Genomic DNA, 16,182 nt, shown 5'->3' with positions numbered 1-16,182 from the left:
ATTGAAATAGAATACTGCACTTTATTCACTGCAAGTTTAAATAAATTACATTGTATTGTGCTTCACAGAATATCCACCAGATGGCGCAAGGAACAACATACTGTATCTACAGGCCAGACCAGATTGCTCTTAAACACTTATAGATTTCAAAAACAGAATTAATATAATTGTCAGTGTCTGAAAAATTGTAAACTGCACATGTAATGTACAATTTAGTACAGAGTTGACCGAACTAAATCAGTTCAGGTGTTCTGAAACTAAAAACACAAAAGTTTCCCATCTCAGGGTAAATCAGAGTAGGCTGACTCTGAGTTAAAGTCACCATGAAACAGACAGAGGTGGGTAGTAAGGCGCTACATTTACTTCGTTACATTTACTTGAGTAACATTTTGGAAAAAATGTACTTTTTAAGTCAAATTAAAAGTGTGTACTTTTACTCTTACTTGAGTAAATTTCTAATAGAAAATCTGTACTTTTACTTCGTTACATAACTTACATTGCGTGACGTTCCTTCGTTCCTTCATTTTAAAATATGCTTTTTAAAACGCGTTGTTTATTTCAATGTTGTCGTCTCTTTTTACGGGCATTCCCGAGTGATCGATTCTTTTGAGTCGATTCTTTTGAAAGCATTAATTGAACAATGGGCAAAACCACTTGAATAGGCTAATGAATCAGTTCAAATGATTTGTTCAGTTCGCAGCACGATCTGAATCATCTGAAGCAGGATTACTCACTCCTCGTAGCGCGAATCTTAAGAACACGCAGAACACAAAGAGCGTTGGATGAAGTGGATATTAATCTATATCTATACAATCAAAACTGCAAATGTGTCATATTGTTTGCCAGCGGTGATATATGCCCGCCATATGCGCGCACCCGCGCGACCTGTTCGTCAGACACCGCAACATGCGCGTTACCTGTCAGACACAGAGACGTCGGCTTGCAGAAATATACATTTGAAGAACAGAAGGAAGAAAACTTGTTGATGGGCGTGTGGTTCACTGTTTACTGTTTGTTTACAAGTAAGAGCGTTTCACAACACACACGTGACACAACACGAGAAAACATGAGCTTTGTTCAAAAATGTGTAATTCATTTAAGAGAGCACTGCAGATGTTCTAGATCATCTTAGGAAATGCTCTGAGTTTAGTTCATGCTTTAGTTTGACATGGTCTATTATTCTAAATAAGTTGTGTAAACTACATTGACATCCGGACTAGATGAAATTTACAGAAATGCTTGTCTCTTCTGTGTTTGTCTATTCTTTAGTCTCTCTAGTATATTGCAAAGATATCTGCTTATGATAATTAAAAATATTGATTAAAATATTAAAATATTGGCGTTAATATTAATTTTATGTAGTAGGCCTATATAATCAGATACAAAGTAACTAAGTAACTAGCTACTTGAGTAGTTTTTTCATTGCATACTTTTTTACTTTTACTCAAGTAAATTTTAAAATAGTGACTTTTACTTTTACTTGAGTAACAATTTCTCTAGTTACTTGTACTTTTACTTGAGTAAAGATTTTGGCTACTCTACCCACCTCTGGAAACAGAAGTTGCGATTTTCCGTTTCGTGATGTATATCCGAGTGAAATAGCTTCTGAAATTAGAAAAAAATTAGAGCGGGCTTTATTTTGCCCTTCCCTTTTTGATTGGTTTGTTTTAAGTTAGGCCTGGAGGAGAGGGCTAAAAATGCTTGGCCATTGGACAGTGAGTATAGCATGTGGTGAAGAGTTGTTGTTGGCAGGGGGAGAGGAGCTGTTTTACAAGATTACAAGTGCAAATGACTTCTTAAAAGATAATGGTGTGCACGGATAAATCATTTATAATAATCACTGCAACATGGAAGTTTTCTGCAGTGTGCATACAACGCCTTTCTTATTCGGGAGTTGAGTAGGCTATAGGCTACGTATATCGAATATATTAACTATATATATTAAAATCCGTCACAAAAAGAATACAGCGAGTTCATGACAATGTACGCAATAAAGCATCTTACCATTAAAACTGTCTCTGCCTTTATCTATTTATTTTTGACACTGTTTCTGTTTTTCTTTCGCTCGACGCCCGCGGTTATGCGTGCAAGTAGTCCATTAAGTGAAATGGTTAAAAGGAACCTCGGGTATAGAGAGATGTATGGCTTAATATATTAACAATGGCATTGACTTTATAAATGTGAAATTAAAAAAAATATTTTTACTCTGAGGCCACTTTTTGCGTCAAAATCCGTGACATCAAATGCAACCTAAACCTATTCTTACGGAAGAGTATTAGGGCCAAGCAATAAAAAAATATATAAAACCGTTTTGAGATTAAAGTCATTATAATGCGAAATTAAACCCGCAGTTTTTCGGGGGAAAAAGTCGAAATTAAATGTTGAGAATAAACTCAATAAATTTCGAGAATAAAGTCGTTGTGTTTCGAGAAAAAACTCGTTAAATTTCGAGAAATAAAACTCGAAATAAAATGTCGACAATAAACTCACTATACTTTGAGAATAAAGTCGTTGTGTTTCGAGAAAAAACTCGTTAAATTTCGAGAAAAAACTATTTGAGAATAAAGTCGTGTTAAAAACGTGTTAAATTATTCTAAAGAGACCCAGCCGCTGATAGTATTTCTTTGTTACTGAAGGAAAGCCTAAAGTATAGCTTGACTATACAACTCTGCCATGTCCTCATTCAGTACTACGCAATGAACATGACCCTGATATAGGATAAACGTTTATTCTCGATATTTTATTTCGACTTTTTTCTCTAAATTTAACGAGTTTTTTCTCGAAACACAACGACTTTATTCTCAAAGTACAGTGAGTTTATTGTCGACATTTTATTTCGAGTTTTATTTCTCGAAATTTAACGAGTTTTTTCTCGAAACACAACGACTTTATTCTCAAAGTATAGTGAGTTTATTGTCGACATTTTATTTCGAGTTTTATTTCTCGAAATTTAACGAGTTTTTTCTCGAAACACAACGACTTTATTCTCGAAATTGATTAAGTTTATTCTCAACATTTTATTTCGACTTTTTCCCCCGAAAAACTGCGGGTTTAATTTCCCATTATAATGACTTTAATCTCAAAACGGTTTTATATTTTTTTTTATTGCTTGGCCCTAATACTCTTCCGTATATTCTCTTTCGCTAGAGCATAGCAAACACTTTTTCCATATATAACAGTAACATATGAGACGTCAAACATAAGATCAGATATATAAATACACAGGGACAGTAGGTGGCGGTATGTCCTCACACAAGCCAGCCTGCCTGCCATAAAAGAAGAATGCGTTCAATAAGGGTCTGTTCAAGGTAAACATGCATTAAATCGTAGTGTTAAACCACCGCCTTTAAGACAGTTAAGACTATTTAAGACATCAGCATCCGCCGTAATCGTATACTTTATACATTAGGAGAATATACTGATAAACACAATAATAAGATGCTTGCGGTTTGGTTATTTATTCTGTAGAGCACACGTGAATATTAGCCCCCGTCAGTTTATGAAAGAGAGAGAAGACAATAACGTTAGGCTACTGAAGTCAAAAGTCAAAATCTGGATAAAATGCATTTTATAATGGATAAAAACATCGTGTATATATTCAATTCGAAATTATTTTGGGTATGTATTACCTTAGTATTGGTTCTCGTGGGCATTTCATCGTTTTTGACAATTTAGTCCTTCAAATTTGACAATTTAACCTGCTTAATAGTTATGCACACCTAAATATGGTAAAGGATAAGACTCGAACAACCAGGTTGTGTGTAAAACCACTGCAGGTGAATGCAGGTATATATGGAGAATTACTGACCATTAACCATAATATATCACGTATAAATGAATACATGCAAAATTAATAGTTATTAAGATTTATATGGTTTGGATTTGGTAAAATAAGAAAAAAATATGATCAGAATATCATACTTGCATAATAATTGTGCACGCACTGTAAATCTAGAAGCCTAAGCTCAGAAAATGCACTCTGAAAATACTGAGTCAATAGTTTATAAACACAAACAGATAGTAACTTTGGTGTCTGACTTGCTGAATTGAACCTGTAGGACTATATATAGGTCATTCTTTTACTACTATGAAAAAAGTAGAAAACAGCTTTAAGATATGAGGCGTTTTAAAATGTCTTTACTATGATTTACAGCTATGCACTAAGATTTGGGATAAACACTCAGGTTCATTCATTCAGAGAGTATCACACAGTCTCATGTGTTTTCCTGACTCAAACATGACTCAGTAATAGTGAATCAGATTTAAAAATGGCAGGGGATTCTTTCTCTTGTCCGTCACCTTTCTCTGCTTTAATATAGAAAATAAATATCAATCCACCCATACCCTGTAAAATATAGTCTGGCTAAAATATAGTCTGGCTCTTGTGTCCTCTGTTTGTGAGCATGTTTATTTGCGTGTGTGTGTGAAGATTTCACTCATGCCTTTCGCCTGTTAGCTGCAGACGTCTGTGATTGCACAGTCCAAACTGAGACTACTGAGTATATTACTATTTTCTCTTTTGGAGGATAAACAAAAACACAGGATTTGTTGGGGGGATTCTGAATGGACTGCATGCAGTGTGGTTAGGTGGGCGATGGATTAGATAGAAAAAGAGAAAACTAGTCAATGGTGCAAAAGAAAATACTTTTTCTATTGTCTGAGACAAACTATGTGTGTACAAATGACCAACAAAAGTGTTTTGATTTGTTGTTAGACAGGAAGCTTGTGGAACAGCAAAAATATGAGTCAACTGGAAGACTTTTCCTTTTAACTTTTAATAAAATGCATCCAGTTTCAAATTCCAGAACAACTTACTTTTAGTTTATGGTTTAAAAAAGCAGCGAACATTATGACTCATGATGACTCCTCAGTAAACACAAGGAATGGAGGAATTAGTCACTTTGAAACAATGCTCTAATTTGCATGCTATACCTTTTCAGAGGGATGATTTTGCATTTAAACACATCTCTGTTGATCAGATGGTCTATTGTGAGGTCAGTAATATGTTAAATGGTGCTTGTGCTATCACTTGTATTTGCAACATAAAATGCCTATTGACCTGATCTGGGTTGCCAATCGTTGCAGTATCACACCTTGCTTTGTCCTGCAAATGTAGAGAATGTTTAGGCAACATCCTTTAACAGGAAAGAATAGGGCTGTCACGATTATTAAATAATCGTCTCATCGTGATGGTTTCAGATCATCGCAACTATTATCAAATATACGCATCTCTATAGAAGACACTAGGTGAGCTGTAGTGCATCTGCATATTTTATTGTATATATTGTAACTAAAGCATGGTAATACTTGTAAAATGTACCACCACAACACATTCACTTAAAAAAAACTAAAGCATATACCATAAAAATAACCTGCAGTACAATTTAATATTATTTCAGTGTGAAAACCAGTCTAAAATCTCATTATAGAAGTAAACTTTTATTGTAGTCTTGCAAGTGAGAAAAAAACAGACTAGAAGCTTTTCTATGACTGATAGCATTTTAATGGTGGCTTCAATTCACTCCTGATCAATTTACTTCATTTACAAGTATTTGGCGGTTGTATTATTGACAGGTAAAAGCCTAAACCTTAAATATATGATGACCCAATTTTTTCCGATGTATTTCCAAGAAAAAGAACATAGTCTTTATATTCAGAACAATATGGTCGTTTCAAAGCTGAATAAAAAATGTACGAGAATTAAAACTCAAAGCTCTAAAACAGACAATTATTCGCAATAATCGCAACGAATTATTAGACAATTAATCGTCAGCCAAATTTCATAATCGTGACAGCCAGCTTCTCACAGACAGTAACAGGATTGTCCAGCTTTTTAAAGCTAAATCTTTAATTACAACATATCACACTTAATGATATTGATTAATGATATTGATAAAAAAAATTATTCATCTTTGCGAAAAGGTTATGCTTGAATTAAACCTTAATTCAAGATTATTTTCTCACCCCATTGGAAGATTTTTGTGTGTGCTTGTTTTAAGCACAAATTCACTGAAATTTCATATGTTTTGTCAAAAAACAAGAGAGGTCATTTTGCTCATCCAGAAAATGCATCTTGATTCAAGATTTTTTTTTAATTTGTACTGTAAAACAAGACAAAATACAAAGTAAGAAAGTCATTTTTTGCAGTGTATAGGCTGCCACGCTTAAGAATCATATTGTCGAACTGAAAAATAAAATGATGATGGCTTTCAAATGACGGTCCATGCCCAGAAAAAGCGTTGTAAAGTTCTAGAAGTACATGCTTACACCTGTAGTAGACATGAAATATTTTACATTTTTGGTGGATTGGCATAATTTGTTTTACTTTAAACGGTGAGCTGGCTCTTTGGGCGGCGTCATCATGGTTGACAGGGCAATTCACCAATGCAGTTTGTCGGTTACGTACGTCTTTCCACAAAGGCCCTCCCACTTGTCCCCGCCTCCCGTATGTGTATTTCCCGTGTGGAAGACCCCGTAAAATGCCCCTGAATCTCCCGAAGGCTCGTGTTGTGTGTCTGTCTGTCTGTCTTTCTTTCTTTCTTTCGCATTGCCCGCGCGCTGGACTTCCCCCCTGAACGACTTCTTTCAAAGGGTAAGCTGTCATATTTAATCTTTCTTTAAGCATGCTTTACTATGTTTTTCTCTCTGCGAAAAAGAGCACTTTAAGGTTTTAAATGCGATATTGGGTCCCCATTTACAGATTGGCGAGCGCATAAGAGCCTACACAGCAATGTAACGTTATTATTTACAGGAAGCTGCGGGAATTCACCTTTCACAGATAAACAGCAAACAGTAAAATGCAACGTTTGAGATGAGTTTAAAATGAAGATGCTTTTGAAACCGGTCAAATTGTGTTTATACACACGCGCCCTGTTTCCTTTCCCGCAAATGTCACACGACGAAACCTCGCGGCGCGGCGATGCAAACAGCAGATCGTGTTTTCACGCACTCGGGTATTTAAAAGGGCGCGAATCTCGCGCGGTGTGTTCATGTTCCGGTTCGTGCACCGTGGAAACCGCCACTCGCCTTTAGCCTTAAACTCTTCGCAGCGAACTTCAGAAGTGTTTTATTTCTTTCATCATTGAGGTATTTTAATGAACCCGTTTACACTTCTCAGTGCGTTACTGTAACTCATATGTCCAGGCCTAGCGCGTGTTGTAAACAAACGGGAAGCCGGTCGATCAGCGCGTTCTTCCGTCGCTCCCACTCTACAGTTCGTTTTAATTTTGATGTCCATTAGACGGTCGCCTGTTGTACGTTTAATTGTGCTGCTTTTCTCATGCAGTTTTCCAGTGATACACCATGAGTGATACTGGCAAGGACACAGTGGCTCCTAAAGAGAAAGATGGAGCAGAGAAGAGAGGACGTGGAAGACCACGGAAACATCCACAAGTAACTTACTGGGGTTCTCCATCTTTGTTTTTATATTATTGAGAGAGACTTGCTGCTAATGCTCAGTGTGTTGGGTTTGATGATGCATATGTATGCACATGGACTGAGGAGGGTTGTTGTTATCGCTTGGGGTGGGTGGTTGGGTTTTGTAGATTTCTTTAGATGTATCCAACACTTCATTGCACATATGTGATGGTCATTTGGGTGGCAGTATGACCAAGGCCTGTAACATGATCCCTTTAAACCAGCAGTAACCCAGTTCAACCGTTTCGCCTCCTCACTGATTGGCTGGTGGGAAATGCCAGTGTCTGATTGGTTCATGTAGCCATCACTCTTAGGAGAGGGCATTGAGTTTAAAGTTTCTATTACTCGGCTGTGTAACTGGACCCTGCGAGTGGTAATTCATGGCCACCAGCAGACATCTTTATGTATTGCCCACTGTTAATTTAACACCGAAAGCCGTCAGAAGTGGTGTTTTTGAAGTTATGCGTTTTGCAAACAAACATCGAAAAAGCTCTCAACTGCGGATTGCAGCATTTCCATTTTGAACAAATTTTCGCATTGTCTGCACGTCGATTGCTCATGGTCCTATTTAGGTATATTCATTGTGTCTGGACTGCTACACAATAGATAATAGATTGAATATAAAATGTCAAATATTTTCTCTCCAATGATCCTGTCCTGGCCTGCAGGCTTCATATGTGATTTGGGCACCATCACATTGCACAACTGTATTATAAATATTAGCATTTACTAAGGTTTTTGCGCTTGTCATTGTACTGGTATTTGCGGCAATATTTAACGCTCAAAAAAAGCATGTCTTAAACCCTGCACTAATTTGCGCTGCACTTGGTAGAGATCGTATTGGTCATTGTGGGAATGAGATATTGCACTTGTTGTGTTTTTAATGTGTGCCTTGTTAGTAAATCACCCGCAGAAATATCCACTCCCATTGGCGCTTTTTTGAAATTGTGCTCTCATCATATAAATCTGGCCCTTTGTCTTTCAATATTTTCAGTCTCAATTTTCATGTGTTGTCATCTCGCAGCAGGAGCCCAGTGGATCTCCAACACCGAAGAGACCGAGAGGAAGACCAAAGGGCAGCAAAAATAAGCCAAGCGCTGCAGCATCTAAAGGCAAAGTGAGTAGAGAGGATTCTCAGCTGTTGTGTGCATGACTGCCACCTCTGTTATACTACATGCTTTGCTAAACGTCAACAAACCAACTCTTAAGACTTGAAAATGTCTTTAATACAATGGCCTCTTCACGGTCACTTTGTTGAACTTTTAAGTGTTTCATCACCAGTCTTAGATTGAAGTACTTAGGCAGCACATGTTTCTCGCCAAAGTGAGTACAACAAAAAAATTAGCAAAGCAATCTTGTTTTCATAAAAGTGCACAGATAAAACCCACTGCTCAGTTCCGGTTGATTCTACAGACTTCCTGCGAGCTTCCTGTGGCGTACCAAATGTTGTGCATCGCAGGTGCACTGGCAGTCGCCAAGATATTAACCCCACCCCCCTGCTTCCACTATTCCATCCCTTCCATGATCTATTGTCTGGACGACAGCTGACCCTCAAACCATCCCCCCCGAATGCTCACTGCGTTCTCCTTTAGTGTGTATGCGTGTTGTGCGCTCAGTGTGCGGTGAATGTGTGTTGTGTGCATGTGTTGGTGTCTCTCGCCTGCTTATACCAGCTGTCTCTCAGCTCTGGGCCAGGTGGCCGGCGAACCGAAGTGCACTGCATGCTGCTCGGGTGCGTTTCCAATATAATAGTCAATGAACTTGCTGCCCTTGGGCCGTGTGCTAGTATGAGTTTAACGGCGCCCTCTAGTGCTTAGCTGGATATTTGCCACACATTTTACTGATTTGTTTGTCCCCTCCTAGAAAGCAGCTACGGCATCAGCACCTGCAGGGATGAAGCGCCGTGGAAGACCTAAGAAAGCAGTGAGTATCTAACTTAAAACTGTCTTTAGTGTGGCTCTATAACAGAACCACAGGGCTTAACCAGAGTTTCTCTGTGTGGTAAGTTGTTATGGGCGACGACCTAAAACATCTGGCTGCTATCACGAGGGATCTCTTGCTGTTCTTTACCGTCAGCGTCTCCTGCTGGTTTCGTTTGTGACAGGCCATCGGATGTTATAGATCAAGTCAAGTCAGTTTGACACGTGTTCGAACGGAATCCTGCGCTGCCCGTTTCCTCGACAGCTCATGTTGTACTCGTAGTACTCATACGCATAGGTTTTTTACGCTGCATTCCTCTCGCATGAGGCACAGTTTTGGCACCACCATCTGATTTTCCGCATTTAAACATGTCCACAGGAATCCGGTGGGTGCGTTGAGTCACTGAAACCCCGGACTTTGAGTCACACTACTTGTGCTTTAATAGTCAGAATGCTTCCTTTGATGATTTATTCACGTTATTCCACCCTTTGATTTTCTTACAGAACATTTAGATGCATCAAATTCAAATTATTGTGCAGAAGTGGAAGATTTGTTGAGAGTTTTTGTACCCTGCTACACGAGTGTACATTGAGGCTGTTTTTGTGCATAATGATAAGAGCAGAAATCTTGACTACGTTCGTGTTTTATTATTCGTGATTGTGCTACAGAGATCTCATTTGTTCATGTGATCTGAACTGTTTGCACCACACCAATGTGTGAACCATTGCACATCGAGTCCGAAATTTCCGCACGTTAAAAAATAAATACGACCTCACGTTGTGTTTATCACATTTACATACGCCTCCGATATTTTCGTCTGTCATGAAAAAATTTGGACTGGGTTCGATTTTCTGCATTTTTCGCATCCGTAGCAAGCATTTTGAGAGGCGTTTTAACAATTGAGAGACACCGTACAAATGAGCGATAAAAACGCATAAGAAAATTTCAGACTGTACGTGCAAAGACCTTAACTGGGTGCCACAGCAGTAATCACAGCATATTACAGCCATGGAAACAATACAACGATCTGGGCCAGAGATGGCATTTTCCACTCTTCCCAAAAAGCCTAGACGTTCATCTTAAAACTTTGACAAAAAGGTACAATAAAACAAGATTAATATTGGAGGTGCGTTTGAGAGGTTTTAAAATGGAGACCGAATTGGCTATTGTCCTGCTTGATCGGCAAGTGTTGAGTAACCATGATGATGGCAGAAAATTAACTTGATTGACATGTACAAAAAACATAATTATAGCCGATGAACTTACATTGTAAGGCTTGATGATTTTCATCGTCCTGTGCACTCGTAGATGTCTGCACAGCGCAGGTGCTGTTTTGAAGCTTAGTGGGCGGAGCTGGTCCTCGCCATCTTAGCAGCGCGTTATTCCCGGGTAATCGTCACTCAAATTGTCACTCAAGTGGCCACGCACCTAATTTGCAGAATTTTAAGGCTTAATACAAGTTAAACGGCTGAGTTATAAAAAAATTCACCATCCTCACAGTTGTCATGAAGGGTCAAATTAGCTATATAGACCAAAATAATTTTTGTACCAGGGTGTAAACATGTTTTTTTTCTGCTATAAAGTTGGGCATTTTTACATGCGTCTCAATGAGATTCTGCTCTGTTTTGGAGCCAGTCTCTAGCGGCCAGTCGATGAATTGCAGTTTAGGTCCCTTCCATGTTGGCTTCACGAGAGATCGGAAGGTTGCTTCTTGCTTGCAACCCATGTGAGCGTCGAGTCTGAGCAGGAGGGGGCAGGAAAAAAGCAGTCTCCAATATTTTGAGTTTTGACTGCGTTACCAAGTTCAACCGCTAGATGTCAATTACACAAAAAGCTTCTTTAAGTAACTGAAAATTTGTTTTCTTTGCCGTTATGTGACAAAGCGCATTCTCTTGTTTGATTGAATTTCCCAACAGGAGAAGGAGGAGCCATCTAAGTCCTCTGAAGAGGAGGAGGAGGAAGAGGAGGAGGAAGAAGAAGAGGAACAGTAACTAGCAAATCTTGCTACCTCACAAACCGACATGATTTCTTCCTGTTGACCAGAGCTGGACTGACACCCCATCCCCTTACACTAATGCCACCAACCCCCATTTCACTTTTACTCTCCAGTGCCCCCTAGTGTCAGGGAGGCCTGCACACTTCATGCGCCTTCTCTGTGTAACACCACTGGAAAAAGACTCAAAATACTGTACGTCTATTCCTGGATACACGCACACGTGTGTGCGTGTACATGTCTCGCACTCAATGGGTAATTGGTTGAAATGTTCTGTCATTATACTGGACAAAGATATGCTCTGATGGTGCCTGACACGAAGCGATTGCTGAATACTGTTAGTTTTTCGTGCAGTATCAGGCCACAAATTTACGTTTGTTTTTACCTGTCAAAAAGATGTGGTGGATTGTGTGATATTTGTATCATTGTGTTCTGGACAAAGGTGAATTGACCTACTCGTTTGTTTTTATTTGGCTTGCGTGTGTGATAACTCGATGTCTCCAGTTATACTTTTAGCTACTTTGTCATTCAAGCTAGAAATAAAATTGAGCATATTTGTGAGTGATAGCTTAGATGATTTTTAACTCCTCGTAATCGACGTATCATTTGATGTTTTTCCTTGTGAACCTCTTTTTTATTTTATTTCACAGAGTCTGTAATTCCTGAACAATTGACTGGCATGCCAGTGTTATGTTGTCAGTTTCCCTAGTGTACACGCTAGAGGAGCCTATGGTTTAGCCATGTGTAAACTAGCTGTTTTTAATGATGACTATTGGTTTTTAAATGAGACATTTTTAAAGACCGCCGGCGAATGAGCAAACTAGTGTTTGGTTCAAACTCGCCAGGGAAGTCCCAAAACCACTGAGCTCCTGAGATGTGAATGTTAAGATTGAAGACTTTGCTAGATCATTCCACTTGCTCTTAATTTCCTTTGAAACTTCCCAGCCGTGTTACTTCTCTCCGCAATGGTCCACTCAGATAGCTTTGATCGTTCAGCTATAGTGTAACCTTTTTGTTTTGTGCTTTTTTTGACGTGTTAAATTCCATGTCAGGGAACGCTGATCGGTCCAGTGACTGGGTCTCCTCTCAGAACTTAATGCTGCTACAAAAATGGTTAATTAAACCCGGAATACTGCAACCAGGTCAGTTCTACTCTGGACTTGACCGTCACATTCATACCTCACTGTACTCTACTCTTATCTGACGACGTTCAGCTGGTCTCAGTGTAGCCTTTGGCAAGAGCTTTTTTTATTGCAGTGTCTGATCCAGTCATGGCAATTTCCATATGGTTTTTAGTTTGTCTTATGTTTTTAACTGAATTTGCTCACAGCTGTGCGCACATTTAATAAACAGTAACTGTTGGTTAATTCTTTTATATATAAACATCTGGACACGCCACAGGAATTACTGCATTGAGTCAGAAAGATGCATGACATGTTCACAGACTGTGGTAGAGACATATAGGTTCTGTGTATGTTTTTGTTAAACTTGTGTTTTGTATACATAATGGTTTGGTGCACTGAATTGATTTGAGTATATCATGGAAAATAGTTGTCGCACCTAAAGGCTAGGTTTTTTTTGGTAATAAACTACATCCTACTAGTTGCTTAGGTCTGAGCCCCCATTGAGTAAACCGTGATGGTACTATGGCTGTTTGACGCAATGATTTTAAACATGTGCCCTCAATACTGATTTCTTGTTTTTGATGTGCTTATGCACAGAACTGGTTTGGGATCAGTCTTTTCAATGTATACACTCTGCATTTTCTATTGTGGACTGCAGGAATTTATATGAAAAATGATAATAAAGTTACAGATTCGTACTTAATTTGGCGCTTGTCACTTTTTTTTAAATAATTCTGGAATAATAATAATAATAATGTGTCTAACCAGAGGGCAGAATAGAACGGAACAGAACAGAATAACCGATAGGAAAGAAGAATATGCAGAGTGCATGATGTCAAACTGTCTAAATGTGTCAATTAATTCATTACCCTTGAGGTGTTTCTATCTGTAAAGGATGTCAGTCATTCCTTGTGTTTTTTGGGGGAAACGTTGTGACTCCTGATACACAGTCTACACGTTTGTCAGTCAAGTCTTTCATAAAAAATGTGAATGAATGTTTTATATTGGCTTAGTTTTTGTCTCATTTGTTGTATTTTAATCCAGACAATAGAGATGCTACACAAACTGCTCATAGACACACAAAAGGCAAGTAAACATGTGCGTGCTTAAAACGCTTTTTGTCTGCTTTTTGCAATTTCTGATTGTATATTGCGAGCACATAATACCACTGGTTAAAGATGATTTCAAATGGTTTTAGTTTGTAAATGTAATTGATGAGCTTGATAAGTTTGGTAGAGTGGCATTGTAAAGAAGGACCTAAAATGCTAAATAGGAAGTTCAAGTAGCTGCAGCCTGGAGAATTGCCGGTGGGAGGAGTTAACGCCACGAACTGCAAGTGGGACAAGTAGGGTGGATTTTCACGTGGTGATTGTGGATGGCAGGAGGTAGAGACGGTAATGAAAGCACTATTAAATTGTACATTTTCATCAATTTAAAGTTTTGTTTGTTAACAATTTGTCAAAATGCATTAAATGAATATGCAATAAAGAATTTTATGAGCGAAGCACGTTTTAGTCCACCGGACGTTCAATGCAATGCAAATGCAGTCCAAAGTTACGGCCAGCATGGCATAATAAAAGTTTCAACAAATAAACAAAATTGGGTTGGGAGGGAGTTTAGCTTCCTGACTGCCTGGTGGATGAAGCTCTCTTTTAGTCTGCTGGTCCTGGCCTGGAGACTCTGCAGTCTCCTCCCTGATGACAGCAGCCTGAAGAAGCTGTGTGTCGGGTGGCTGGGATCACCATCAATGCAGAGGGCTTTGCGGGGGAGACAGGTTCCATAAATGTCCTGGAGGGGGGAGAGAGACACCAGATCTTCTCAGCTGATCTCACTATGCGTTGGAGGGTCTTGCGGCAGGATGCATTGCAGGCGCCATACCACACAGTGATGCAGCTAGTCAGAATGCTCTCAATGGTGCCTCTGTAGAAGGTGCACATGATGGGGGCTGGGGCTCTTGCTCTTCTCAGTTTGCGGAGGAAGTAGAGACGCTGCTGTGCTTTCTTGGCCAGTGCTGCGGTGTTGTCAGTCCAGGAGAGATTCTCAGTGATGTGCGTCCCCAGGAACTTGGTGCTGCTCACTCTCTCCACCGTCGCACCATTGACAGTCAGAGGAGCATGCTGAGTGTGTACTCTCCTGAAGTCAACAACAATCTCCTTTGTCTTCTCCACATTCAGAGAGCGATTGTTGTCACTGCACCACCTGGCCAGGTGGCTCACCTCGCTCCTATAGTTCGTCTCATCTCTGTTGCTAATGAGACCCACCACAGTCGTGTCATCCGCAAACTTGATGAAGAGGTTGGAGTCGTGTGACGGTGTGCAGTCGTGGGTCAGCAGGATGTAGAGGAGGGGGCTAAGCACACATCCGTGGGGGGCCTCCGTGTTCAGTGTGATGGTACTGGATGTGTTACAGCCGATCCGTACTGCCTGAGGTCTCCCCGTCAGGAAATCCAACAGCCAGTTGCACAGTGAAGTGTTTAATCCCAGCTGGACGGTCGAGCGCTCGTGTCACTTGTGTTACCGATTATTAAAATGATCATTCACTTCTGTTTTGATATTTTGCTACCATCAGATTGTGCTGCCCTTTCACGTGAGTTAGGTTTAGGGTTTGGGGCAGGGGTTCGTCTTGTATTTTTAAACAAAATACCAAAACACATAATATTCCGCCACCAACTGTTGTATGTGGAAATTGAGATTTGCCCAGCAGTGGGCAGTAACGCATTGTGTATGGAGCATTATAGAAGGCTGTGATGAAGCGCAGTGTGTTGCGCGCCAGTGTATGCTTTTGTGTGCATGTCTGAAGCTGTGATGGGTCCTCAATTCACGAGTTCACCTGCGCAGATAACAGCGATGTTGCAGGGATAATAATGATAGAGCATGGGTATGAAGGTTTATGCGTATTTGGCGTGCTGACCAGGGAGCGGGCTCCGAACCTGCCGGATCTATCCGAACTCGAAGCGCTCTACCCTGGCCAGGGCAAGTGCGCCGAGCTCGGAACCGGCTCGAGCCCAGAGCACACCCCCTGGGGTCCTGCGGGAGAATGATCTTTGTGATGGGATCAGGGGTGGAGGAGGGATGCTGATCTGAAGAGATGAAGCAGGTCAGATGGTTTCCCTATTTATAAGAGTGCTTGCTTGAGCTGATAGGGTAGACGCGGTGATTGCTGATGGTAGACCAGCCGGGCTGATTAAATGCTGGGTAGATGCGGTGATTACTGATGGTAGACCAGCCTGGCTGATTATATGCTCCGTCTCCTCCCGAACTTTGTTAATTAAACATCATTAAAGTGACCATCGATAATTATGGCCTTCTCTGAGTCTTCTTTTTGTTAGTATCCCAACATACTTCACCACCTGTGGATCACGGACCAATACTACAACACACAACATTAAATAAAGCAATCAAAATCCTCTGGAGGTTTGTACAGCCCACTTGCGGTTTACAGGGTTCGTACGGGTGCTTTAAATCCTGTAAAATGATTGAATTTGAATATAGTCATTTTAAGGTTAGAAAAGTGATTGGATTTGGGATCAAGTGCTTAAAACTGCCTAAAACTTTAATTTCGTTGCTTTCATAATATTTCGCAATTTTACGGAGAATTTTTCTTTTGAAATAAAATATACATTTTGCACATAACGAAAATACGAAAAAAATCGGCGCGTGGCTATAATGTTATCTGCCAGTCTTTTGGATGTGCGCCCTCTGGTGGAGCAGAGTAGGAGATGAAAATATG

General features: G+C 39.8%; 1 protein-coding gene across 3 annotated transcripts; it reads left to right on the top strand.

The window, feature by feature from the left end:
* The first annotated feature begins 3,264 nt into the window (after positions 1–3,264).
* Positions 3,265–13,167, top strand: hmga1a (high mobility group AT-hook 1a). Of its 3 annotated transcripts, none has more exons than XM_057327266.1 (5): positions 3,265–3,308; positions 7,286–7,392; positions 8,441–8,533; positions 9,280–9,339; positions 11,253–13,167. In XM_057327266.1, the coding sequence occupies exons 2-5, from the start codon at positions 7,303–7,305 to the stop codon at positions 11,325–11,327; spliced, it is 318 nt and encodes a 105-aa protein (XP_057183249.1). In that variant the 5' UTR covers positions 3,265–3,308; positions 7,286–7,302; the 3' UTR covers positions 11,328–13,167. The 3 variants fall into 3 exon arrangements, with proteins under 3 accessions (XP_057183249.1, XP_057183247.1, XP_057183248.1); XM_057327264.1 differs by lacking the exon at positions 3,265–3,308 and adding an exon at positions 3,315–6,592 and having other exon boundaries at positions 11,253–13,162; XM_057327265.1 differs by lacking the exon at positions 3,265–3,308 and adding an exon at positions 6,608–7,086.
* Positions 13,168–16,182: the final 3,015 nt, after the last annotated feature.

Source organism: Triplophysa rosa, unplaced genomic scaffold (genome assembly GCF_024868665.1).
Source record: "Triplophysa rosa unplaced genomic scaffold, Trosa_1v2 scaffold1_ERROPOS16897594, whole genome shotgun sequence".
Taxonomy (NCBI): Eukaryota; Metazoa; Chordata; class Actinopteri; order Cypriniformes; family Nemacheilidae; genus Triplophysa; species Triplophysa rosa.
This window is presented reverse-complemented; position numbering and strand designations above follow the sequence as displayed.